This window comes from Venturia canescens, chromosome 7 (genome assembly GCF_019457755.1).
Source record: "Venturia canescens isolate UGA chromosome 7, ASM1945775v1, whole genome shotgun sequence".
Classification (NCBI taxonomy): domain Eukaryota; kingdom Metazoa; phylum Arthropoda; class Insecta; order Hymenoptera; family Ichneumonidae; genus Venturia; species Venturia canescens.
Window position 1 is genome coordinate 15,724,567 of NC_057427.1, and position 21,980 is coordinate 15,746,546.

At 35.6% G+C, this 21,980-nt stretch overlaps 7 protein-coding genes and 1 long non-coding RNA gene across 10 annotated transcripts; 4 read left to right on the forward strand and 4 right to left on the reverse strand.

Moving 5' to 3' along the window:
* Window positions 1–107: 107 nt before the first annotated feature.
* Window positions 108–1,678, reverse strand: RpL23 (ribosomal protein L23). The gene is made up of 4 exons (XM_043424331.1): window positions 1,566–1,678; window positions 1,212–1,295; window positions 892–1,020; window positions 108–408 (listed from the first exon to the last, which is right to left on the reverse strand). Exons 1-4 carry the CDS (start codon window positions 1,576–1,578, stop codon window positions 212–214), a joined length of 423 nt encoding a protein of 140 aa, XP_043280266.1. The 5' UTR covers window positions 1,579–1,678; the 3' UTR covers window positions 108–211.
* A 501-nt stretch (window positions 1,679–2,179) lies between these two features.
* Window positions 2,180–6,301, forward strand: LOC122413755 (metaxin-2-like). Of its 2 annotated transcripts, XM_043424329.1 has the most exons (4): window positions 2,180–2,482; window positions 2,812–3,391; window positions 3,979–4,116; window positions 4,696–6,301. In XM_043424329.1, the coding sequence occupies exons 1-4, from the start codon at window positions 2,437–2,439 to the stop codon at window positions 4,715–4,717; spliced, it is 786 nt and encodes a 261-aa protein (XP_043280264.1). In that variant the 5' UTR covers window positions 2,180–2,436; the 3' UTR covers window positions 4,718–6,301. The 2 variants fall into 2 exon arrangements, with proteins under 2 accessions (XP_043280264.1, XP_043280263.1); XM_043424328.1 differs by lacking the exon at window positions 4,696–6,301 and having other exon boundaries at window positions 2,186–2,482; window positions 3,979–4,672.
* Window positions 6,302–6,872: 571 nt separating this feature from the next.
* On the reverse strand, window positions 6,873–11,160 carry LOC122413258 (CTD small phosphatase-like protein 2). 2 transcript variants are annotated; one of them, XM_043423482.1, is made up of 6 exons: window positions 11,004–11,160; window positions 9,409–9,652; window positions 9,180–9,326; window positions 8,801–9,092; window positions 7,850–8,691; window positions 6,873–7,708 (listed from the first exon to the last, which is right to left on the reverse strand). In XM_043423482.1, the coding sequence occupies exons 2-6, from the start codon at window positions 9,628–9,630 to the stop codon at window positions 7,190–7,192; spliced, it is 2,022 nt and encodes a 673-aa protein (XP_043279417.1). In that variant the 5' UTR covers window positions 9,631–9,652; window positions 11,004–11,160; the 3' UTR covers window positions 6,873–7,189. The 2 variants fall into 2 exon arrangements, with proteins under 2 accessions (XP_043279417.1, XP_043279416.1); XM_043423481.1 differs by having other exon boundaries at window positions 7,850–8,706; window positions 11,004–11,159.
* A 176-nt stretch (window positions 11,161–11,336) lies between these two features.
* On the forward strand, window positions 11,337–12,384 carry LOC122413271 (uncharacterized). Its single transcript, XR_006261531.1, has 3 exons — window positions 11,337–11,610; window positions 11,728–11,838; window positions 11,955–12,384. It is a non-coding gene; the product is annotated as an uncharacterized lncRNA (long non-coding RNA).
* Window positions 12,385–14,854: 2,470 nt separating this feature from the next.
* SmD2 (small ribonucleoprotein particle protein SmD2) lies at window positions 14,855–15,708 on the forward strand. The gene is made up of 3 exons (XM_043423504.1): window positions 14,855–15,009; window positions 15,173–15,428; window positions 15,509–15,708. Coding segments are annotated over exons 1-3 (363 nt in total). The 5' UTR covers window positions 14,855–15,007; the 3' UTR covers window positions 15,614–15,708.
* Window positions 15,705–17,452, reverse strand: LOC122413267 (proteasome subunit alpha type-6-like). The gene is made up of 5 exons (XM_043423497.1): window positions 17,295–17,452; window positions 16,990–17,084; window positions 16,813–16,894; window positions 15,978–16,407; window positions 15,705–15,900 (listed from the first exon to the last, which is right to left on the reverse strand). Exons 1-5 carry the CDS (start codon window positions 17,368–17,370, stop codon window positions 15,843–15,845), a joined length of 741 nt encoding a protein of 246 aa, XP_043279432.1. The 5' UTR covers window positions 17,371–17,452; the 3' UTR covers window positions 15,705–15,842.
* Galt (Galactose-1-phosphate uridylyltransferase) lies at window positions 17,041–19,968 on the forward strand. The gene is made up of 6 exons (XM_043423491.1): window positions 17,041–17,105; window positions 17,962–18,087; window positions 18,335–18,504; window positions 18,659–18,864; window positions 18,932–19,160; window positions 19,317–19,968. Exons 1-6 carry the CDS (start codon window positions 17,066–17,068, stop codon window positions 19,776–19,778), a joined length of 1,233 nt encoding a protein of 410 aa, XP_043279426.1. The 5' UTR covers window positions 17,041–17,065; the 3' UTR covers window positions 19,779–19,968.
* On the reverse strand, window positions 19,813–21,946 carry Uba4 (Ubiquitin-like activating enzyme 4). Its single transcript, XM_043423490.1, has 5 exons — window positions 21,601–21,946; window positions 21,156–21,369; window positions 20,722–21,020; window positions 20,172–20,630; window positions 19,813–20,094 (listed from the first exon to the last, which is right to left on the reverse strand). Exons 1-5 carry the CDS (start codon window positions 21,776–21,778, stop codon window positions 19,943–19,945), a joined length of 1,302 nt encoding a protein of 433 aa, XP_043279425.1. The 5' UTR covers window positions 21,779–21,946; the 3' UTR covers window positions 19,813–19,942.
* Between the last annotated feature and the right edge of the window lie 34 nt (window positions 21,947–21,980).

Genomic DNA, 21,980 nt, shown 5'->3' on the forward strand with positions numbered 1-21,980 from the left:
GATGGTGTAATATACAAGTAAAATATTTTGCATGTTTCAGTAAAAGTCAAATAATTATTACGAAATCCACGTAATAACGAAGAAAAGAAATTACCAAATGCAGCAAATTTTGTTTTTTTTTTATTTTTTTTTTTTATTATTCACAAGGGCGAAAAGAGTGGTTTGCGTTTGTAACAAGTAATTGTCGATGATATTTCATTTATTCATTAACTTATGCGATACTGCTCGCGTTAGATGCAATCCTCGGCCACAAATCTGCGCACTCTTTAGCAACGGGTCCTGTTATTGCGGAACCCTTCATTTCGCCTTTGTTGTTGACAATTACACCCGCATTGTCTTCAAAATATATAAAAACGCCGTCCTTCCTCCGAAACGGTTTCCGCTGGCGGATTACCACTGCAGGCATAACTGCAAAAATTATTGATCCATTTCCATTAGCACTCAATGGTAACAATTGAATTAACCAAACAGTTCTTCAATTTCATACTTTTTTGTTAAAGTTCTCACTTGACTTATTATCAAGATTCAATTTAAAACTCTGATGCAAGCAAAGTTTTTTACTATTTATCTTACAGTTTTTTAAGTACCAACATTTTTTGAGATCATTAATTTTCGTTTTGTCACAATCAACTTCAAAATACTTCAAATTTATCCAAACATGTCGATCCATTTAATATGTGTCAGTAATGAAAATTCCACCATGATATGAGAAATGTTTCTTTTTTATACTCAAAGTTCATAATTTGTGAGAGAAATTCAGAAATGTGTGAGACCATATTTCGTTAGTATGTATGAAGAATCATTAAAATAAGAAGACTCAATGAGAGATACAAAAAAAACATGGTATTAGTGGCAACAATTGGAAATGGTGAATTTCAGTGAAATACTTACCCTTTTTTCTGAGTTCAGGTTTGCCCTTCTTTACAGTTGCAACAATCATGTCGCCAGAACCTGCAGCGGGCAGACGATTAAGACGTCCTTTGATTCCCTGAACTGCGATGACATACAGATTTTTGGCTCCTAAGGAGAACAAAACATTTGATTAATCTCACAATTATTTATTTTATAGTGATAAAAACAAACATAGAAAAGTGAAAGAAAAATGAACTGATCGTAGGATTATCGCTTCAAACAGAAGGCACGCAAGTAATATTTCGGGGTTATGTTCATATGATTTTTCAGTAACGGGAAATTAGGAGTCACATAATTACCCGTATTATCGGCACAATTGATCACGGCACCAACTGGAAGACCCAGCGATATCCGGAATTTCGCTCCCGCGGATCCACCACGTCCTTGGGGAAAGAAAAACAATAATTATATATATGTAAAAAAAACTCGATGGTAAGTTTGGTTAAGCACGTAAATAACATTAACACGAGCCCATTCGGAAACCCGTCACTTCACATTTCCTTATTTTTCTATTAACGTTATTTTTGTAAAAAAATCTTCAGCCATGAATCATCATTGTTTATTGCGACAACTATTTCCAACACTCGCGATACTGGATGCTTATTAATATCACGGATTATCACGGATTTTACGAAAAACTCCCAAAAACGTACCTCTCTTCGACATCTTGGCGTGTTTAAAAGAGTCTGAAACGACGAGGTTGATGCGCAACAAAACTCGCGCAGAGATCACAAACTTCCGCACATTTTCCCTCTTCCCCTTCCATTTCACGCCCTATACTTCCGGTTGTTTGAATGGAAATAAAAATCAGCGCGTCAACGCATTTATAATTCATTCATTATTAACCCTTTTGATATGTTGAAACAAGCTTATCAAACTTTATCGAAAAACGATGAAAAAATTCCGTTGCGGATCAAACTCGAAGATGCTATTTTTTCTTCTATCAAACTTCGCGAGGTTAGTCACGAAATTTTCATGACCAATTTTCGATTTTCATATTATATTATTTAAATTATACTATAAACAAGAACTATTCGTATGATAGCTGATGATATAAACATGCTCATTGAGTATAACATTTTTTATTCATCACTTTCGCTTCGGGATAAATGTAATATTTCTTGAAAAGCTTACAATATTCCTAGGCAGACAATAAGAAAAAATTTTTTTCTCTTAGAACGAGGATCCTCTTGCTTCTATGCATGATGCTATTGCAATTTGTGGAGGAAATAATCTAAACATTCGAGGTAAAAACGATGAATCGTATTTACAGTATTTTTATGGTCCCGCTCTTGGAAAAAATGGAACTACGAACTACGATAGTTGTGCAATAGTACATCAATGGGTACATGTGTACAATATGAAATGTACGCCCTCGTAGCCTTCTTACTTGGAAGCGCCTAGATATTCATGTATCGCTTCATTCCCATCAGAATTGTTCCTATAAAAGAAGAAAAAAACAAGTAGCCCATTATATTTTGTATTAATTTCATTTCACGTATTATCCAATATACGTGAAAGAAAATGCCGAACGTTTTATTATCAGAAACGATTGAAATGGAGCTTGGAGGTAATTTTTATTAAAAAGCATTTTTTTTTCACGGGCTACTTTTCAACACGTCAACATAACCTCGAAATCTCGCGTTCATTCGATTTCACGTAGATACTTGTGCTAGATTCATAAGATATTCGTCATAAGACGAATCTTTTTTTAGATTTAGCAAATTTAAAAAATAATACTCATATGAGATTCGTTTCTGGCGAATTGACAAATAATTATTCGACATGAACGTCTAGATCATAACCTTGCAAATGTTAACAACTTTTCTCATAAAATGTTTATTTGGTGAATTTACGAATTGGTTTATTCCCGGGGAATCGTGGATGTGAATTGATCAGCCCAGGAACCCTGGCCTCAGACAATCTCCATATATCAGCCTTACGAAGTGGAGCAAATACTTTTGCCGGATAATGCAAATTCTTTGGCGGTGCAGGCTTTTTTGAAAATATGTGGTCTTAAATATCATGTAGAAATGAGAAAAAATGCTGAATACATGTCGCCTTCAGGAAGGGTACCATTCATTAAGTGCGGCCCTTTTGTGCTTTCGGATTATGAAAATATCGTCAAGTTTATCAGTAACAAAGGTCATAATTTGTCGCAAGACTTGACTGATTTGGAAAAAGCTGATATGAGAGCTTACATATCATTAATTAACAACGGATTGGTTAATGCCGAACAATACATCTGCTGGATCGATCCGTTGACTCTGAACGAAGTTACGAAGAAACGACACGGCAGTGTTTATCCTTGGCCTCTTAACCACATTATTAATTGGGAGAGAGAAAGACAAATTACAAAACGTCTAAAAGTACTTGGCTGGGCTAACAAAACATTGGATGAAGTTTACGCCGAGGTGAAAATGTGCTGTACAGCCCTCACTGAAAGGCTCGATAAAAAACCATATTTTTATGGCGATAAGTAAGTATCAAAGAAAGCAAACTTCATTACCAAAAGAAACTCATTCTAATAATTATATTTCATTTGATAGAGCCTCAGCAATAGATGCACTGATTTATGGCCATGTTAAAGCCATTCTCAAGTTCCCCATTTCAATACCTGCCATCGAGCGATTAGCCTCTCTCCTTCGTACCTTTCCCGAAATCATCAACCACGCGACCAATATATCAACTCGTTACTTCAATGAAAATTTCGACGAATATTCACTATTCGATGATTTCGAATTTTTAAACAATGAAGAATCATCCGAATCGTGCTCCATGTTCTCAAGTGTTTTCGCAACAAATTCGGACGATCATACGACTGAAGACGATTCCCTCGTGTTTCTCCATTATCATTTCACCGAATAACTTTATTGACACACATTACAAATGTTATTTACCAATTTATCATGTCTACTTGAGCGATTCACATATTGTTTTATCATCTTTTAGGAAATATACAAAAAATGATAAATTAATTACTAATTTGTTCAATATACAAGCAAATATATATTTTTATAAACATAAATTATTATTATTTTGAGACAAAAACGACTGTTTATTCAGGGGCCCAACGGAACTGGATGCCCTTGTGTTTGGCCATCTCTTTACAATTCTGACAACTCCTCTCGATGACAACAAGCTCGCTGAGATAGTCAAAAGTTTTCCGGATCTCGTTGATCTTTGCAGGAGGATCGAGAAGAGGTATTTCGGTCCTGAAGAGGAATAGGGTCGGCAGAGGTGCTCGAGCTTCAGTTACGTCGAGATCAAGTACATGGATTGTGAGAAATTGCGTTTTCTTTGTTACGGCGATTCGACTAACGAGCGAAAGTCTTATCATCGAGGACAGATTTGTTCGATTCAATAATTGAGCGCGATTTTATTAAACTCAATGTCCGATATATCTGAAGCCCGAGTAACTCGTAAAAAAATTAAATATTGCAAATCAAGAGTCAAATAGAGTATTTTTCAGTAGTCATTTCGTGGAAAATCGCGATAAACGTGCGACTTGAAAGAATATTCAAACAAAACGAAAACACGATAGCGTTTCCTAGAATTTTTTATACATACGCTCGTATGTGTACGTTATCTTTGCAGAATTTTACCAATCATGTTGATGTTTACTGTTTCATTGTCTTTCGTTATTATCTACTTTAATGATAGAAATGCATAATTTTTGAATTCATTCAACGCTCGAATATATATATATATATATATAAATACTTGATAAACATAGTACAAATACACGTTAACAAGTGGCTTTACGGTGTCGAAATTTTTCAGCTTTTTTCCCTTCACAATATAGCGATCGAGTAGAAAAATAAGACTGTACAGAGACCGAAAAGTTAATTGCTTTGTACAGTAAGACTATACTGTAAAAAAGAAATGGGGTTTCCCTCTTTTTCTTCCTTCCTCTCTTTTGAGAGGAGCTCGACGTATTTATTTTTGCCGTCGAGGGACAGACTTGAACGAGGAGAAAATTCTTCTATGAACGGAGTATTTTGAGCGGTGCGAATTTTTCTTGTCATCTTCTCATCGTCACATATTTATACATAGATTTATATCTATTTATTTGCATCGTTATTTATTTATTTCATTTGTAAATATACATCTCGAAAATAGGAAAATTGAATATTTTCATAAACCCGCGCATCATTTCCCCTCTCGATAAGATCCTGCAGAACCCCAAAAAACGAACGAAAAAAAAACACAAGTAATAAAGGGGATCAGGGCTCTTAAAAAAAATAAGACAATTTTCAATTTATTTAGTTTTTTTTTACTGTCGGGTTTTTTTTCATAACCTCATTTTTCTCTTAATTATCGTGACATTTCTATTTATGAATATAACTGTAACAAAACACTTCCGTCTTTCTTAATCACTGAACAATTGAATACTATAACCACGATCGTCGCAACCTTATCTGTATCATAACTTTATTCACTTTTTTTCATTATTATTATTATTCATTTTTTCTTTAATTCTCATTACTATTATTCGTGGTCCATTAGCCATTCGCTTGATTTTTTTAAGGATACACATCGACTAAACGTATTTAACAAAAACACGCTCTGTCGAACCAAATTCGTCCATTAGTTTCGTGATTGAATTTTGTTTTTGTTTTTTTTTCCCTTTTAAAAACTGACCTTGTTTTTCATCTTACATCCGGAAGATCGACGAGGAAGCATTAATCGATTCATTTTTCATTCTCGACAAGTGGATGTCACGATAGCACGCCGACTATAAACGAAGTATAATTTATAAAAATAAAATTTGCCAATAATTCACGCTCGAATAGATAAAAATTTTTATTTGATCTAAATCAAACGCAATTTTTCGTACCCATCGAAGAGACGATTTTTCTTACGCTTTCCTCTTAAACAAGACTTTTTCAAAATCCACATGTATTTAATAAAAATGAAAAAACCTTAAATTCACCTTTCTAACAATTCCTCATAAAACTGCAATTTTGTTCTCTTTCGCTCTTTTTCCTCATCTTTCTCTGTCTGTCTGTCTGTCTCTCCTCTCTCTCTCTCTCAACGTGTTTGCGCGGTACATTTTTTCGAATTTCTGAAAAATTTAATCTTGTGCAGGCTACCGAAAAAATATCACCGTACAATACTTCGGGATTGATTCGACGGATAACATAAACAAAAGTTTATTATTCCTATGCCAATAAATAATTCTGCTGGGGTGCAATAAACGAATTTGTGCTCGTCTCTCTTTTATTTACTATTATCCTAGTATTTCATTAATAGCCTGTTTTGTGTCTCTGGAATTCGATGATATAAAATAAAACAACAGTCGAAATAAAAAAAAAATTAAAAAAAAAAACGAGATCACGGAGGAAATAAAATACTCGTGCCCGCAAAAAACCTTTTTTTTTCTTTTCCTCAAATACACTCACGCTTTTTCTTTCACTCATCTGCAAAAGTTAAAAACTTGCGAGTTTGCGTCATGGGGATGTATACTACTTTCTTTCTCCATGCTTGCACGGTCATCAATAGTAAATATAAAATCGATAATATTAAAATTAATCAATTGATATATATATATATATGTATATAGTTTCTCCGATTTGTTCTCGTCAATGATAAAGAATTCGAAAAACTTTTGTTTTTTTAAATCTTCAACAAATTCATATGTTCTCTACGTCCTAATTCAATGTTTTCTGTATCTTTCATTGTGTAACTTAATTTGACATTATTTGCATATTTGATCGATAAGAAATTTACTTGTGACAATGATCTTCGTTAAGTTGTGCTATCTTTTGTATTTCTTTTTAAAATTCAGAACTTAAGAGGATGGATCAGTCGGTATATCGCAACCGTGAGTGCGAGAGAGATAGCTGCAAATTTCGAAATCGAAATTCTTTGACACAGTTTGACCGATTAAAAAAAGGCTCTGTCAGTCGATTTTTGCCATCGTCCTGTGTAGGCTGACAGAGCCTTTTTTTAATCGGTCAAACTGTGTCAAAGAATTTCGATTTCGAAAATTTCAAGTGAGGTTAGTCGATTGATCCATTCTCTTAAAAATTTGTTGAACGAAGGCAAAAACAAAATTCGAAATGAAACAAAAATCGATGAGAACGAGGTCCGAATTCCTTTGAGGTTACGAACTCTCGATAAAAATCTCGGTGGATAACAAATTTCAACTTCTGATGATTGAAAAATGTTTTGCGCGCAAAGCTATCATCATTTCTTTGTGACTGGTGACATTAGAATTTGATATCTAAAACAACAATTGTTGGGAACGGGGAGAATTTTTCTATTCGTCCGTCTAATCCGGAGGCAGAAAACTGAATAGACGAAATTGTTCGCGAATCCGTGGCCTGACGTCGCCTCCCCGATTGACGAGATTCTCCAAGAACGGTAATAATTTCATAAGCTCGCTGTCAGAACGATCGGCGAACCAACTTTCGATCGGTATGCCATTTTCCAACTGATAACCAAAAGCCTGAGGGCTGTTATCAATAATAACGGTTTTGGACAAATCCCTGCCGAGAATCGACAAGTCTTTTATATAATTACCGTTGACGCATACGCAATGTTCGCGAAATAAACGATACTTGATGAGGCGACGGGTCGGATCCAGTAAATTCATCAATTTATTCGCATAAACGCGCTTACTCGCCGTGAATAAAATTACTTCGTAAAGCGACGAGACGTGCTCGAGAAACTCACGAAAGTACGGGCGTGTACGAACAAACACTGTATACGTGACGTCTTGAAATACCACTGGAAAACGAAATGCTGCATCTGATAATTCCTGTAGACTGCAGTGCACCAGAGTCTCGTCCTGCAATAAATAAAAAAAGCCAAAAACATCGTAATTCGGTTTATTTTTCCTTTAGACTTTGTAATTTCCAAAAATTGCTTATTTAGTCATTATTCCATGAAACAAAACGAAAAAATTCAAATTGAATTTGAACAAGCTTACCAAATCAAGGACCAAGCTGAATTCCGGGCTGCTTCTAGTTTTGAGCGGTAGAGCGGGACATCTAGCTCGCATGGCAGGGGTAAGAGGCGGTAAATGTTTGATAAATACGTAGGGATCGAAAGGTAGCCAATCTTCCGGTGCCTGCGTAACAATGTTCTCCATATCACAACTCTCAACGATTTCTTCGCCTCCGACGTCCATGTTATATTTGACATCATTGTACTGTTGGTGTTGGCCGTTATCCGTGGCGTATCTCTCGTCAATATTGCCATTGGGATCGGGGTTTACCATGCAGCATTCTCTCGTTCTTGCCAGCGGCATTCCCGTTGAATTTTCCGTGCAGCCATAAACAACATTGTTGCTCGTTGAGTTTTCGCAATATTTCACGCCTTGATTGTTACTCGTCGAATAACTACTGGACGTTTCGTATCTTGATGTTTCAACGTGCGACATATCTGTTGATTGAACATTGTACTCGAGATTTTTTGAGACATTCGCCAAATTTTCATCGGTGTAAGCGAATTTTTCATTCGTTGCGAAGTAATTCCGAGATGCCGTGGTCTGGGATGAGTTCGAAGATGACGTGTTAACTGTGTCACTCGTGTATACAACGTTGTCATTGTTGTTTCCGGAGGAATCGTCGCTAGTGCTGTAAGTCGCTGAAGACGCGTTGTTATGCATTACCGCTGCTGTCGTCGTTGTTGTATAAAATTCGTCCTCAACTATGGATTCTGGATTGTCACCGCAGATCGCCGAATAATGCAGTGATAAAATATCAACTACTGATGATAAAACCGCCGCTGATTCCTGCCAATAGTCACTCGTCTCGTTGCTTCGAAATCCTTTAATCAATTCATCTTCAATTGGACAAAAAAAAACGTACGTAAATCAAAAATACACAATGTGCAATATAATAATGTACGAAATAAATTATATGAAAAGATAACAAACCTGCGGAACAACCACGATTTTCCTCGTCTTCCAAAAGACGAGCTATATCATCCGTATTTGTCCCAGCGACTATGCTCTCAGCCAATGAATCGGCTTGGTGAATAGGCATGAGTTGTGCCAAAACTTCCTGAGGACAAGGACTGCTCGATCGTTTGATATCTTCTGCACCCTCGAGATTGCTCGATGTTTGTTCTTGCTGCTGCGGACGTATCGTTGAGTCGCTCGATGGGAAATTAACCAGGTTACTACTGCGCCAATTTTCCTTTGAATCTTCTTTCGAGGCTTTTGTTGGCTACGTTTATCAAACAGAAATTAAGTTAATTTTAGGATTTTTCACTCATTCTCGGGCTTTATTGTATATATTTATCTGAAGACTTACGACGATTACGTCTTTGGGAGGCGGTGCACGCCTCAGAGGAGTCGACGTTATCATTGAACGTTTTATACATTTTCGACGACGCGGCCCTCTTTCACCTCGTCTGATTGGAGGTGATTTTGCAAAGTGCAAAACATTTTCTTTACAAGCCTAAATAAAAATAATGCAACATCAATTATTCAATTCTTATTTAACTCAAAGTTTTTCTTTTGTTTTTAATTAATTGACTGACTTCTTTGAGTAAACTGGTTGGTCTTTGCCTCCACCGGGTTAATCTTGAGCATCTGTTGGATGTGCTGACTCTTTGAGTATTATTGTTTACAGTAGGGAGCTTGCGTACGCCGCCTCCTTGGACTCTACCGGTAGAGACACGGTTGGAGCTGGTCGAATTGTTACTTCCTGTACTTAGGCGGCCTCGCAGCCTCCTACTTACATGCTCGCTTCTCAGCCACATCTCAGGAGCCTTCACGATTTCTCTACCAATCAAAAAACAAATTCTTATAGCAATCAATTTATTACAGCAAATTCATACATTTTATAACAATTTCAAAAATTCAATAACACTCTGACAGACTTCGCTAGTAATAATATGATGCAGGGACAAATATTATCCAATCATATTTAAAAATGAGGTTTTTTTAAAATTTTTATTCAAAGTTGACAATTGCAATGATTTATTTTCTAATTGAACACATTTGCTGACATAAGAATATTACAAATCAAGCATTTCATACATTTTATTGAGATCATTTGAATAATATTAACTAAGTAAATAAATTGAAGATTCTGGAGTATTCATAAAAATCAGAACAGCAGCAACATTTTATTTTCGTCCTCAAATAAATAAATGTCCAAAATGTACTTAGTCAGAGAGCCAAATATAATCTCAAGGACACAGCGATTTATGTATATTTTGACCTGTTATTAAAGCAAAGATAGATCGATATTTCATAAATCAATTTCAAATACGTTCTTCTTTCATTAAATGATAGGTCGACGGAATCTTAATATTACGTCAGATATTGCTTCGTCATTAAACACACATGTACACACGTAGGAGCTCAGATTGAATAAACAAAAATATAGTTCATGCGCACGTGACAAACGAGATTTTTGCTCGAAGTTGCCATGAAATTAGAGGGATTGAAAGGGGGTTGTTGATGAAAAATCGACAAAAAACATAGATGTATATACAGGTAACGATAACAACAATAATAGCGGGAAATAGCTTGTCGTGATCGAAGGGAATGAAACGAGGGGCGTTCCTTGATGGTTTCGTGAAGTGGATGCGTCGCGACGCCACTGGGTACACGAGATATCGATTCGTGCTTCGCTGCGAGCCTCACTAGAGCCACTAAAGTCGTTTCTCCATGTTTCTCTCTCTTTCTCTACCGCTGCCGCAGCCGCTCCTCAACTCCCGTGTAAATTACGAGTGGGAGCGAGAAAGGGCGCTACTATCGAAAAAATGCGTAAAATCAAGACGAAAAGAGAGATTTTACCTTTCTCTCACACAGCGTGGTGTTTAATTTTGAGACAAAGTTTATGATGCTTTTGTTCGGTCAAACTATACAAGTAATGTCAAACATTTATTGGTAGATAAAATTTCGCGGGATAATTTGGTTAACAATCGAATAATTTTTTGAAAGTGGCGTCTCGACGCGTCAGAATATACATATATCGGAGGAACACGGCACAAGAGAGCCGGTTCTCAGCGTTTTGTAGCTTTGTCTCTGTCGTACACGATATTTTGACCCGGGAGCCGAATATTCAACGAAACTAACAATTGTTCAAATCATCCCGTAATATAAACTTATTTGATTCGCTCACCATTTCTCCGAATCTCACGTATACGCGATGTAACAACACACTATACTTCTCGTACGTTAACTTGTAATCACCTCTGTTTTTTCAATAATTTTTTTTAACAACGTATTTTTTCAAAGCGAATCGCGTAGACCGTCTTCGCGTACGGTTTCCCACATTATGTACCCCCACCAACTAGTCACAACACTCACAACTCTCGGCGCGCGATCTCGAATGTTCCCCTCCTTTCGGACAACCCGCGAGAAACGATGTACAATAAACATGGCCGACGGCGTCTCTTCTCTATATTTGGCAGAAACCAGGGAGATTAGGAGGGGAAGGAGTGGGACACACGACCCAACCGACACAGCGACACAGACACAACATAGGAGAATATCCAAGTAGTATAATGGCGTCCTCAAAATCTCGTCTTGAATGAGTTCTCATTTTTGCCACCAGGTGTAAAGGTCCTACAAATAATCAACTCTTCTGTGAAAGAAATTGTTTCGAAAAATTGAAAATTGTATTCGAAAAATTAAATTTTTTCGAATTGTCTCAACAATTGGAATGTGAAGCACCATTCTCCGGTAACATCCGATACGTCATTCGAATTTTTTTTTTTGCAAGCAAGGTAATTTATAAAGTAATTTTGAATAAACAGTATTTGGAGTCAGAGCTTAGAACACGGCAATTTGATGTAAACAAATTGATTATGAAATTCCTTAATTACTTATTTTTTTTTTCCTAGTATGTCAAAAATTTGTAGCATGTCTGGGTTCGAAAGCGGAAAATATGGAGACCATAAGAGACGGAAAGAGCTAAGGTTGCAGCCTATTCCTCTGTTTGCTGTACCATAAAGGTAAGAAAGCGAAAATTCAAATTCCTCTCATGGCTATTTTGATTTTTATAAATGTGTAAAAGTTTGCTCAATGTGTTTAAAAGTTTTATAAACGTGTAAAACACTACTGGTTGCAGAGTAATGATTTTCTGGAAGCATGGGAAAATGTACTGAAGCAATAATTTAGACGAGATGCAGCACATTTGTTATCTACCCTTTGCGGATAAACACATTCGAACAAGTAATAGAATCAAGTGCGGCTATGTGTGCATACCTTTTGAGCATTGGTTTTTAGTAGACAACGCTATACCGACATTACCGAATCAACCAGTGTTTAAATAATATCAAATGTTAAACTTTCTGTTAAACCTTCTTTCAAAGTTCTTTTGAAATTTTAATGCTTCCAGACATTTTTAATAGTTGTCACAATTCATTTTTGCTGCGTTTTTGGCTTTTTATAAGTAAAAAAAATCTCAACATGTACTTGAAATCATCCTAACAATTTGGCATTCCCGATATTTTGGCTATTTATATTTTTTTTGTAAAATTTCAAAACAATAATGTTTTTGAAACAGAGACTGTACCTGAGCAGCATAATCTCCAGGATTGCAGCATGGAAATGGCACATGACAAAATTATAGAGCCGTCTGAGAATGTCACTCCAAACAGTAATCAAACTTTTTACCCGAGTTTTGGACTTTGAGTCAGCAAGACTCAGACGTGTTCACTTTTTTGGATCGATTGGATATGTCAATACGGTTGCATCTGTGGTCGCATACATGAAGATCTCTCTATACACGTAATAATTACCGAATTGTTGTTAAATGTTACCGGATTGTTTTTAATGCTTCTAGCGAAAAATAATTTTACTCATAATTCGAACAGAATTGTTGATTTGGAGGACACTGTTCGTTCAACGGCTGACATTCTTCAATGCACTAATACAGTTCAACATTATTGCTATTTGGAAGAGGAACAAACATCAAAGACAAAAGGTTTGGTTATTTCAAGTCATAAACCAAATGATGTAGTTATACGTGTATAAATATATTTAACGAATATCATTATTTTGATCTTAATTTTCTTATGTTCAGGGACGATCCTTAGGGATACTGAATCGTTTTCAACGCTTGAAAAGACAGTACACACGACCACGTTTACGACGTGACGCGAACCAGTGCGGAGGTCCAATGTTACATCGCTGGTTACAAAAAATGTTGAGAATATGCTCCAATGCCACACCTGTCAATACTTTGAAATATTCAGAAATAAGAATCAATGACCCCACTCATGCAGCCGTTGATCTCGAGAAATTTAGAGGAATAATTCAACCGAGTAATCTCTCAGTATGACTGATTCAAAACTAGAATGATCGATGCTCGACATTTTACAAGTAAATTCGGAATATATACCAATGCAATCCACATAATATCCTTTACAGAGTATCGAAAATTCCAAATCCATCAATGGTTGGCTGTGCTGATTATGATATCAGTTGCACAATGCGAATTAGTGATTTTTATATCATCATGCGGGTTAATTTCTGAAATCGTAAAACGTCCACCAAAACGAGATTCGTACAAGAACGAAACGATTCCGCAAGAATGCGAAACTTTAGACTACAATAAAATATGCAATGATATATTTACTTACGATTACACTGATTCTTCATTCAAAAATCGATTTATTGGAATTTTGTAATTACTACATAGCTCGCATTGCTGCCTAACTTCATTCAGGTTCAGATATTACCGAAATATGATATTTACTAATTTTCAATTATAGTAATTCTAGAAAATGATCATTGTACTATTGAAAGACAAAACAGTTTGACAAACCTTCAATTTTTATTTTACCATAGAATAGGTGTCGTTTTTATACATGCTTTTTTTTATAAATTCTTATTTTGAAAAGTTCAACTCTGAATTTATGAAATATTTGAATGGTAGTTTATACTTATGAAAAATCTTGTGCAAGATGCTGAACACGATTAAAGTGATAATTCACAAGCTGCATACGAAGCCACAAAAGTCCAAAGCTCAGCATCAACAAAACAACTAAAGACTCATAAAAATCTTGAATCATGAGAAATTTATGGGAATGCAACCAAGTTATCTTACAGCAGCAACAATTAAGTACAGATTTGATTTCTGAAATGTGAAAAAGTAAATGAAGCATTGACTTTAACACTGTTTTTGAGTCAACCTTTATTCTTATAAATAATTAATGTGTTATCACAATTCATTAAAAATGCTTTTTGAGATTTATCTCATTTCTTACTCTGTTAGTTCAAACAACAAGCGTCGCTAAAGTTCTTATACAACGAGAAAGATTTTTTCAAACTACCATAATGTTCTACTTAATTTCTATTCTTCGGTTGTTTTCTTTTCTTCGCCTTAGAAAAAAACTACACTTTATAGGTTCTATATATTTACAGATTCTATGATTGGTCAATAGAAAAAAATATTTAATTTTATCTCGTTTTACTTCAACCAACGTTTCTGGATATTACTCGAAAGTCTCGATAGTTTTAAAAATCTCGCTCGCTACTCTGTTATTGTCATACTCGCGGCCTTTAGATACCTACAATAAGTATCGACATTGAAATTGTGAATTTGAAATCTTGTTTCAACCCCCTCGTTACGTATGAAAAAGTGTTCCTTTCGGAAAAATATTCATGATGAAAGTCTGGTGGTCTGACTTTGTGTCTTATAGTCATGATGAAAGTCTAACATACCCAGCTGGGTATATTAGAAAAATCGATCGATTTAATTGTCGCGTTATTGTAATAAAACAATCACTTTGTAAATTGTTCTAACATTACTCGTGCTTATATATTTTACAAATACAATTACTAGTAATAAACTTTTATTTGAAGATTATGATAAGAACGGCAAAAAGTTGCATGAATAATTGTCAAGATATAACAACAGTAAAAAATAAGAAACAATCATAAATCACAATCAATTTTTGTACGTACAGCGCCACCTCATCAGGCTGGAATTTCGTGTAAATTCTCAACCACCAATGGCCAATGGTCCACCCCCACTCCTTCCCTCTCGACTCCATAACCCTAAAGCAACATTTGTAAACTGTGACAACCACAACCGCGCAAACGTTGTGTATCACGATCAACACGTTAGCCGTGTTTTGTATTTTTTTACGAAGATCTTTTTGAAAAGTAACAGAAATGTAAGTTTTATTAATAATTTATTCGCTAAACTTCTTCCTAGCGGTTTATTTGCATATTCGGCGTGCAATAAAAACATTTGCCCACCCTAACCTCACTGGCGTTCATTGTGCCCATATACTGCTATGAATATACTAATTCAGGAATTTTTTCACATAACGTCAGGTCTTCCCTCGCTAAACCGAAGTCCGAAATGACTCCAGAAGAGTTAGCAAAACGAGAAGAAGAAGAATTCAACACCGGACCTCTGTCTGTTTTAACACAATCCGTCAAAAACAACACGCAAGTTCTCATCAATTGTAGAAATAACAAAAAATTACTCGGCAGAGTGAAAGCCTTTGACAGACACTGCAACATGGTTCTCGAAAATGTCAAAGAAATGTGGACCGAGTTGCCAAGAACAGGAAAAGGAAAAAAGAAGGTAACTTATTCAATATCAAACGTTTAATTTAAAGTTCTTTCATTTTAATGCATTAGAAATAAAACAATTGGATTTTTCAGGCAAAACCAGTTAACAAGGACAGATTCATTTCCAAGATGTTCCTTCGCGGCGACTCCGTGATCTTGGTCCTGAGAAATCCACTGGGTACAGCCTCAGCAAAATAAGCACAAAACCTTAATTTCATCTAATTTTCATTAATTGTTCCACGAATATTTAATAATCTTATATCTTGGAGATAATAAAAGTACAAAAAAGTAAATGAGCCTAGACCTTTATTTTGTTGATCATGAAAAATCATACTTTATTTTCATCCAACTGACTAATGCCGCTAGATAGTTAATGAAAAAAAAGGTATTTGTGTTTCAAAATTATGAATGATTGGGCTGTTTCCTATTAATCCTTTTCAGCAATTGCTGTAAGATGTTTGTCAATCTCTTCTTCAGTCAGAACCCTGAGAAAAAAAATAAATATCGTTGAATTCACGAATCAGGCATTAAAAATGGAGAAAATAGGTATAAAAATATTTACCGAAATTTGGGATTGTCCTTTGAAACAACACCTATCTCGATTTCGGTTGTTTTAAAATCGACTGACAAAACGCTGGACAAACAAGTGATAGCTAATTGTACAGTTTCGTCATGATTGTAATTTTGCTTTTTCTTGAGTTTCTTCTCCAAGTAAGAATTGGCCTCGGTCTGACGAGCACCAACCGATATAGCTCTGTATCCACAGAAATATCCTGCTGGATCAGCTTTATAAATGCAAGGTCCTTTTTCCTTGTCGTAGGCAATTAACATCATGGAACAACCAAGAGGTCTCATCTCAGCATTCTGAGTGTAAACTTGACTTATGTCCGCAACTCTTCTACACAATGTGTCTACTGGAATTTCATAATCGTTCTTGTACTTAAAGTTGGCAGCTTCGTAACGCGCACGCTGAACTTGGGATTTGCTATCAGCTATAAAGAAATAATCGGAATATTCAATTAGCTTTATTCTTTTCATTTATAACAAGGAGTATTCAACAATCAATAGTCAAGTATATAAATTTGAAGATCAACTCAAATCACTAGTTTTAGAAAAGAATGTCTCTCAACCGTTCACTCCATGAAATTTCTGTCTGAGGGAACTGGAGGCTGAATAACTTTTAATTATCTATTCTACTAAAATGGACTGATCTTTGAGTTTCATATTTTCTATGAAAAAAACTTTTAACTTTTCTATTATTGATAGTTTAATTTTTAGAGCTGATTAACACGAAAATTAATACATAAAGCTAGAATTTTTTAAGTATTTTTTTTACATTTCATGAACTTTTTCTCAATCTCCAATATTTAATCATCAATGTCAAAATAAAAGCTTACCTATCATGCCGGTCATGACGCAACCGATATGCTCCGTAATTTGAAATACGTGTGTGACACTGGAAGCATCAAGTAACTTGTCCTAAACAAAGAAATGTAGAGAATTGATAGTGAAAAGTTCGAAAGATTTGAGGTCCTGTAATGTCGGCAATATTTTAGGTTATGTTTGAGACTCACGGGAACTTTCTTCTGAGTCGCAAAAACCGCGGTATCAACACCTTTGACCGCGACCGATGTAAGTCCCCCTTGATTGATGGCTTTGAAAGCATATTCTGACAAAAAATTAATCAAAAGTGAGTTTTTATAACAATTTGAGAACAAGTTTATTGGCCTCAAAATTCAAAAGTGCATATCACGCCGTGTCATCGAGTACACACTCAGATAAATATTAATTGGTTTTTACGAATAATATCGAAGTTATTCAATGACAATTACAATGAGAAAGTAGCAACAATCGTGAATTCAATAAAAAAATTACTTACCGACTTGATAAAGCCGGCCTTCGGGTGAAAAGATCGTAATATGTCTGTCAAAACCTGCGCTACTACCTCTCGACATTTTTGCTGCTATCCACTGCTATCGTTCGCTCCAAGAGACACAAGCGATGATTTTGCTTGGAATATTTAGTCATTGGTTAAGAATACACAGATGGCAAACTTCCATAATTTTTTCTCTTTGAAAAACATGTAGAGGCATGGGTAACGACCGGTAACGAAGACTGCGATCATTGCTGCAAAAAGAAGAAGAATAATTCAATATAAAAATTATAGGGAGTTCATTCATTATTAGTTATTAAACTATGTTAAATCATAAGAAAATTTAAGTATTCTCATAAAGAAATTGTCAATTTTCCTGCCAAAATGAGCGCGACGTAAAGCAAAAAACCCGGGAATTTTGAATACGATCGGATTTAACCTCCAAATTTATAGAAACAGTGCATTCAAAAAAATACGAATTTCTCCTTATTCATAAACCCGTATTCTTGCTATTCAATTCTAATACAACAATCTATTACTTGAATTTAGTGAAAACTATGTTTCAACAACTGCATTCACCTGGGACTTTCCAATTGGGCGAATCACTGTTGCATTATAGTGCATACATGAACATTTATGACATTTATCTAATAGTGCATTCTGCTGATAACAGATCCGAAGGTCATTCGGACGAAATGTCATACGAATTCGAGTAGATCGATCATCAAGATGTCGGATAATACAAAAACTTCTAGTGAAACAAAAGACGAAAATGATTCTAGTGGTTTCGATCCCAAAGGTAAAAATGACAAAAATATTAAGAAAAATATGACATATTTATTAAATATTAAATTGAACTGTAAAAAAAAATTTATCCTACTACTGCGGATCACTTTATTGGGGCAAATATAGACTTAGTGAGTCCAGGACCAGCAAATGACAGATCTGTCAATGTACTCATTCTGGGGCTTTCCCATGTTTCTTCAGTCATAGGTCTTTTTTCTTTGGAATAGACTTTCTCATAATCTTGTTTTTAATTATTATAGATCATCAGCACATTAGGTATAATCCATTAAAAGAAGAATGGGTTTTGGTTTCACCTCATCGAATGAAACGCCCTTGGGGTGGTCAGGTAGAAAAGAGCAACGACGAAGATCTTCCGGAATATGATCCTACCAATCCTCTGTGTCCTGGTAACTCAAGAGCTGGAGGGAACGTGAGAATTATTATTCTGTTTGAAAATTTCAAGTTTTATTTAACTAAAACTATTTTGAAATTGATAATATTTTAAAATCATTTCTATCAATTGAAATGTTGCATGGAAATTGTCAACAGTTTGTTTTGTTACTAATTATTGAATTCTCATTCAGGTCACTCCAGTCTATACAAAGACATATTCCTTTGTCAATGATTTCCCAGCTCTTCTGGAATCAGTGCCAGGGCCACAGAAATCATCGGATGAGTTGTTCCAAATGGAGGCTGCCCGTGGCACATGCAAAGTCATGTGTTTCCATCCTAAGTCCAACGTTACCATTGCTCTTATGACAGTAGACGAAATCATTGAAGTAGTTAAGCAGTGCGTATACTTTTTCCAAATGAAAAATTATTAAAATGAAAGATAGCGATTAACATGTGTTTTAAAGGTGGATTAACGAGATGCTTGAGTTGGGAAAAAAATGGACTTGGGTCCAAATCTTTGAGAACAGAGGAGCACTCATGGGTTGCAGTAATGCTCATCCTCATTGCCAGATTTGGGCAAGCTCATATTTACCCACAGAAGCCAAAAGAAAAGATAAAGCTCTCGCCGATTATTACGCTCGGAACAACAGACCGCTTTTGATTGATTACATGGAAAAAGAGCTAGAAAAGAAAGTAATTATCGAATTAGCATTGATATCATTTAAATTTCTTATTTAGTAAAAATAATTTTACAATTTCTTCACATAAGAATTTGTATTTCAGGATTCGATTAAAATTACCGTGAAGAAAAGTGACAATTGTTTAAAATTTCATTTGGATACTTTTTAGGAACGTATCGTTCTGGAAAATCGTGACTGGCTCGTGGTGGTGCCCTATTGGGCAGTATGGCCTTATGAAACGATGATTCTCCCAAAGAAACAAGTGACTAGAATGCAAGAGCTTACGGACTCTCAGCGAGAAACACTTGCAGTCGCGATGAAAAGATTGTGCACGAAGTATGACAATTTGTTCGAATGTTCGTTCCCATATTCGATGGGTTGGCACGGAGCTCCCACGGGTTCATTGATTGACAAAAACTTTCCATACTGGACTTTCCATGGGATATATTTACCGCCTTTACTGCGGTCGGCAACCATTAAGAAACACATGGTGGGATATGAGCTCTTGGCTCAGGCGCAGCGGGATTTGACGCCGGAACAAGCGGCTGAAAAATTGCGTAGTCTCAATGAAAATCATTATAAACACCCTGAGACGAGTCTAACCGCTGAACAAATATCAAAATATGGATAAATCACGAATTATTGTGAAACAAACCAAAACAATGTTCAACTAGAAAACCATCGTTTACCATGTAATATCTGCCATCAACCAAAGTGTACCAAAAAATAATTCTAACGTATTCTATATTTTTATCCCCATGTGTGAGTGATATAGATATTCCATTGTAAAACCTATTAATAAATTGGGAATGTTGGATCAATTTGTCGAGACCATGCGTGGATTCCACCAATTATGTCCCTCACGTTGATCGTTGGATCGTCGATGAAACTTTTGAGCAGTTTAACTGCGCGCTGTGAGTCATTACCTCGACGACATAAAACATAAACTGAAAAAAAATTCGGCTGTTCAGACATGTTATTTGTGATAAATGTTTTTTCGCTCAATTTTGAAAAAAAATTGTACCATCTTTAATGGAATTTTCGTCGAGGAAACTTTTGGTTTCTGCCCACTTTTCGATTTTCCCAGTAGCAGCGAAAGGCACATTGATTGATTTTTCGATCCGGCAAATTTCGAATTCTTCAGGTGACCTCACGTCGATAAGAACATGATTTTTCGAAGAGTTTTTTCGGATAACGTTGTATTCTTCGACGCTTATTCTCTCATCATTATCGAGCATTTTGAGACTTGGATTTTTATCGTTCGCTTTAGACCTGCAGAACTGCTCGTAATCGATTAAATTCTCTATCGTTGGATTTTTTCCGCAAACCGCGCACTCCGGATTTTTTCCACGAAGTCGTACGTTCCGAAATGTTGCCTCGGAAGCATCGTAGAGAAGGAGACGTCCATTAAGAATTTTGAGATCTACCTCTAATATTATTTTCAAGGTTTCTACTGCTTGAAGTACCCCGATCGTTCCAACAACTGAAAAAAAAAGATATGAAGTTATTGAAATTTCGATCAAACGGTAAAAGGTAAAACCTATTATTTTATTCATAGAACACGATTTGCGTACCTGCACCAAGAATACCTCCATCGCCACAATTAGTGACAGTCTCGGGTGGTGGTGGTTTTGGAAAAATGCATCTATAACAAGGGCCTTTATAATTGAATACAGATAATTGTCCCTCCAATTTCAATGCAGATCCGGAGACAAGGGGCTTTTCTGCCAAAACACAGGCATCGTTCAGAAGATATCTTGTAGGTACATTGTCCGTAGCATCCAGAACAATGTCATACTGTTTCACAATATTCAGGGCATTTGAACTATCCAATTGAAGTTTATACGGAGTTACTCGCACGTTGCTGTTCAATCTACAGTAAAGGTTTTTCAAATTCATTTCAAATGTTTATCAGAATGCTTTTTTTTGATAGAACGAGAATGTACATTTCAAACAATAATATATTTGTTCAAAATTATTTCAACTATATAATAATCGAGGGAATGACCTTGTGAGTGCAGCTGCAGCGGCTTCAGCTTTTGGCAAACCAATGTCACTTTCACAGTATAAAAGTTGCCTGTGAAGATTGTTGATTTCAATATCGTCGTAATCGATTATACCAATATGCCCAACTCCTGCCCCAGCAAGATACAATGCCGAAGGACAGCCAAGTCCACCAGCACCGACAATCAACACTGAAGCATTTTTTATTTTCACCTGACCTGTGAAAAAATGGAAAAATTTTCGAGTATTGTAACGTTCTGAAACAACTTTTTTTCAATATTTCTTTCTTATTTTTTTTTGTATTTTGAAACAACAGCCACGTTTTTCGATGAATAGAGCAATTGGAAAATATTTGAAATTATAGGTGAATTAACAATTTTTTGGCATTTAAAAATAATTGAAAAAATTAGCTACAACTGGATGTATAAATGAATATATAAGTGAAGTACCGGAGACACTTATTTCGGGCAACAAAATTTGTCTACTGTAACGTGATATTTCTTCGTTATTCAAACCATGGTTTTGAACGACTTGTTTTTCCCGCCTCAATTCGTTGAGGTTAGATTCTTTCTCGCGTAATTTAGTTCGCAATGCCACAATTTCATGCACTAATTGTTCCTCATTCATGATTCTTAATAGATTTTTCGAGTTGTCCAAGTTCGAAACATAAATAGAAGAATTTTTGTTTTATCGATCTTTCCAAACGATGGATTAATAAATGAACCTGAGTCTATGAAATTTTTATTATTCCAATGCGGTCGATTGTGACAGCTCAACGTGACACCTACACATCTAAACAAGCTTACACATATACACTCTATTTTTGGAC

Bases quoted from the DNA above. Each gene is read 5' to 3' on its own strand.
- RpL23 (XM_043424331.1), bottom strand. The intron at 1,021-1,211 runs GTAATTATGTGA...TGTTCTCCTTAG, and splicing joins CAATTGTGCCGATAATACGG to GAGCCAAAAATCTGTATGTC. The intron at 409-891 runs GTAAGTATTTCA...TAATTTTTGCAG, and splicing joins ACCTGAACTCAGAAAAAAGG to TTATGCCTGCAGTGGTAATC.
- LOC122413755 (XM_043424328.1), top strand. From the start codon at position 2,437: ATGCCGAACGTTTTATTATCAGAAACGATTGAAATGGAGCTTGGAG. The intron at 2,483-2,811 runs GTAATTTTTATT...TGAATTGATCAG, and splicing joins GATTGAAATGGAGCTTGGAG to CCCAGGAACCCTGGCCTCAG. The intron at 3,392-3,978 runs GTAAGTATCAAA...CTGTTTATTCAG, and splicing joins CCATATTTTTATGGCGATAA to GGGCCCAACGGAACTGGATG.
- LOC122413258 (XM_043423481.1), bottom strand. From the start codon at position 9,630: ATGTGGCTGAGAAGCGAGCATGTAAGTAGGAGGCTGCGAGGCCGCCTA. The intron at 9,327-9,408 runs GTCAGTCAATTA...ATTTTTATTTAG, and splicing joins CAACCAGTTTACTCAAAGAA to GCTTGTAAAGAAAATGTTTT. The intron at 7,709-7,849 runs GTAAGCTTGTTC...TATTTATTGCAG, and splicing joins TCAGCTTGGTCCTTGATTTG to GACGAGACTCTGGTGCACTG.
- SmD2 (XM_043423504.1), top strand. The intron at 15,429-15,508 runs GTAACTTATTCA...TGGATTTTTCAG, and splicing joins CAGGAAAAGGAAAAAAGAAG to GCAAAACCAGTTAACAAGGA.
- Galt (XM_043423491.1), top strand. From the start codon at position 17,066: ATGGCTTTGAAAGCATATTCTGACAAAAAATTAATCAAAA. The intron at 17,106-17,961 runs GTGAGTTTTTAT...TGCTGATAACAG, and splicing joins TGACAAAAAATTAATCAAAA to ATCCGAAGGTCATTCGGACG. The intron at 18,505-18,658 runs GTGAGAATTATT...ATTCTCATTCAG, and splicing joins ACTCAAGAGCTGGAGGGAAC to GTCACTCCAGTCTATACAAA.
- LOC122413267 (XM_043423497.1), bottom strand. From the start codon at position 17,370: ATGTCGAGAGGTAGTAGCGCAGGTTTTGACAGACATATTACGATCTTT. The intron at 17,085-17,294 runs GTAAGTAATTTT...ATTTTTTGTCAG, and splicing joins AGGCCGGCTTTATCAAGTCG to AATATGCTTTCAAAGCCATC. The intron at 15,901-15,977 runs GTAAATATTTTT...TTTTTTTCTCAG, and splicing joins AAGGACAATCCCAAATTTCG to GGTTCTGACTGAAGAAGAGA.
- Uba4 (XM_043423490.1), bottom strand. From the start codon at position 21,778: ATGAATGAGGAACAATTAGTGCATGAAATTGTGGCATTGCGAACTAAA. The intron at 21,370-21,600 runs GTACTTCACTTA...ATTTTTTCACAG, and splicing joins GCCCGAAATAAGTGTCTCCG to GTCAGGTGAAAATAAAAAAT. The intron at 20,095-20,171 runs GTACAATTTTTT...ATTTTTTTTCAG, and splicing joins CGAAAATTCCATTAAAGATG to TTTATGTTTTATGTCGTCGA.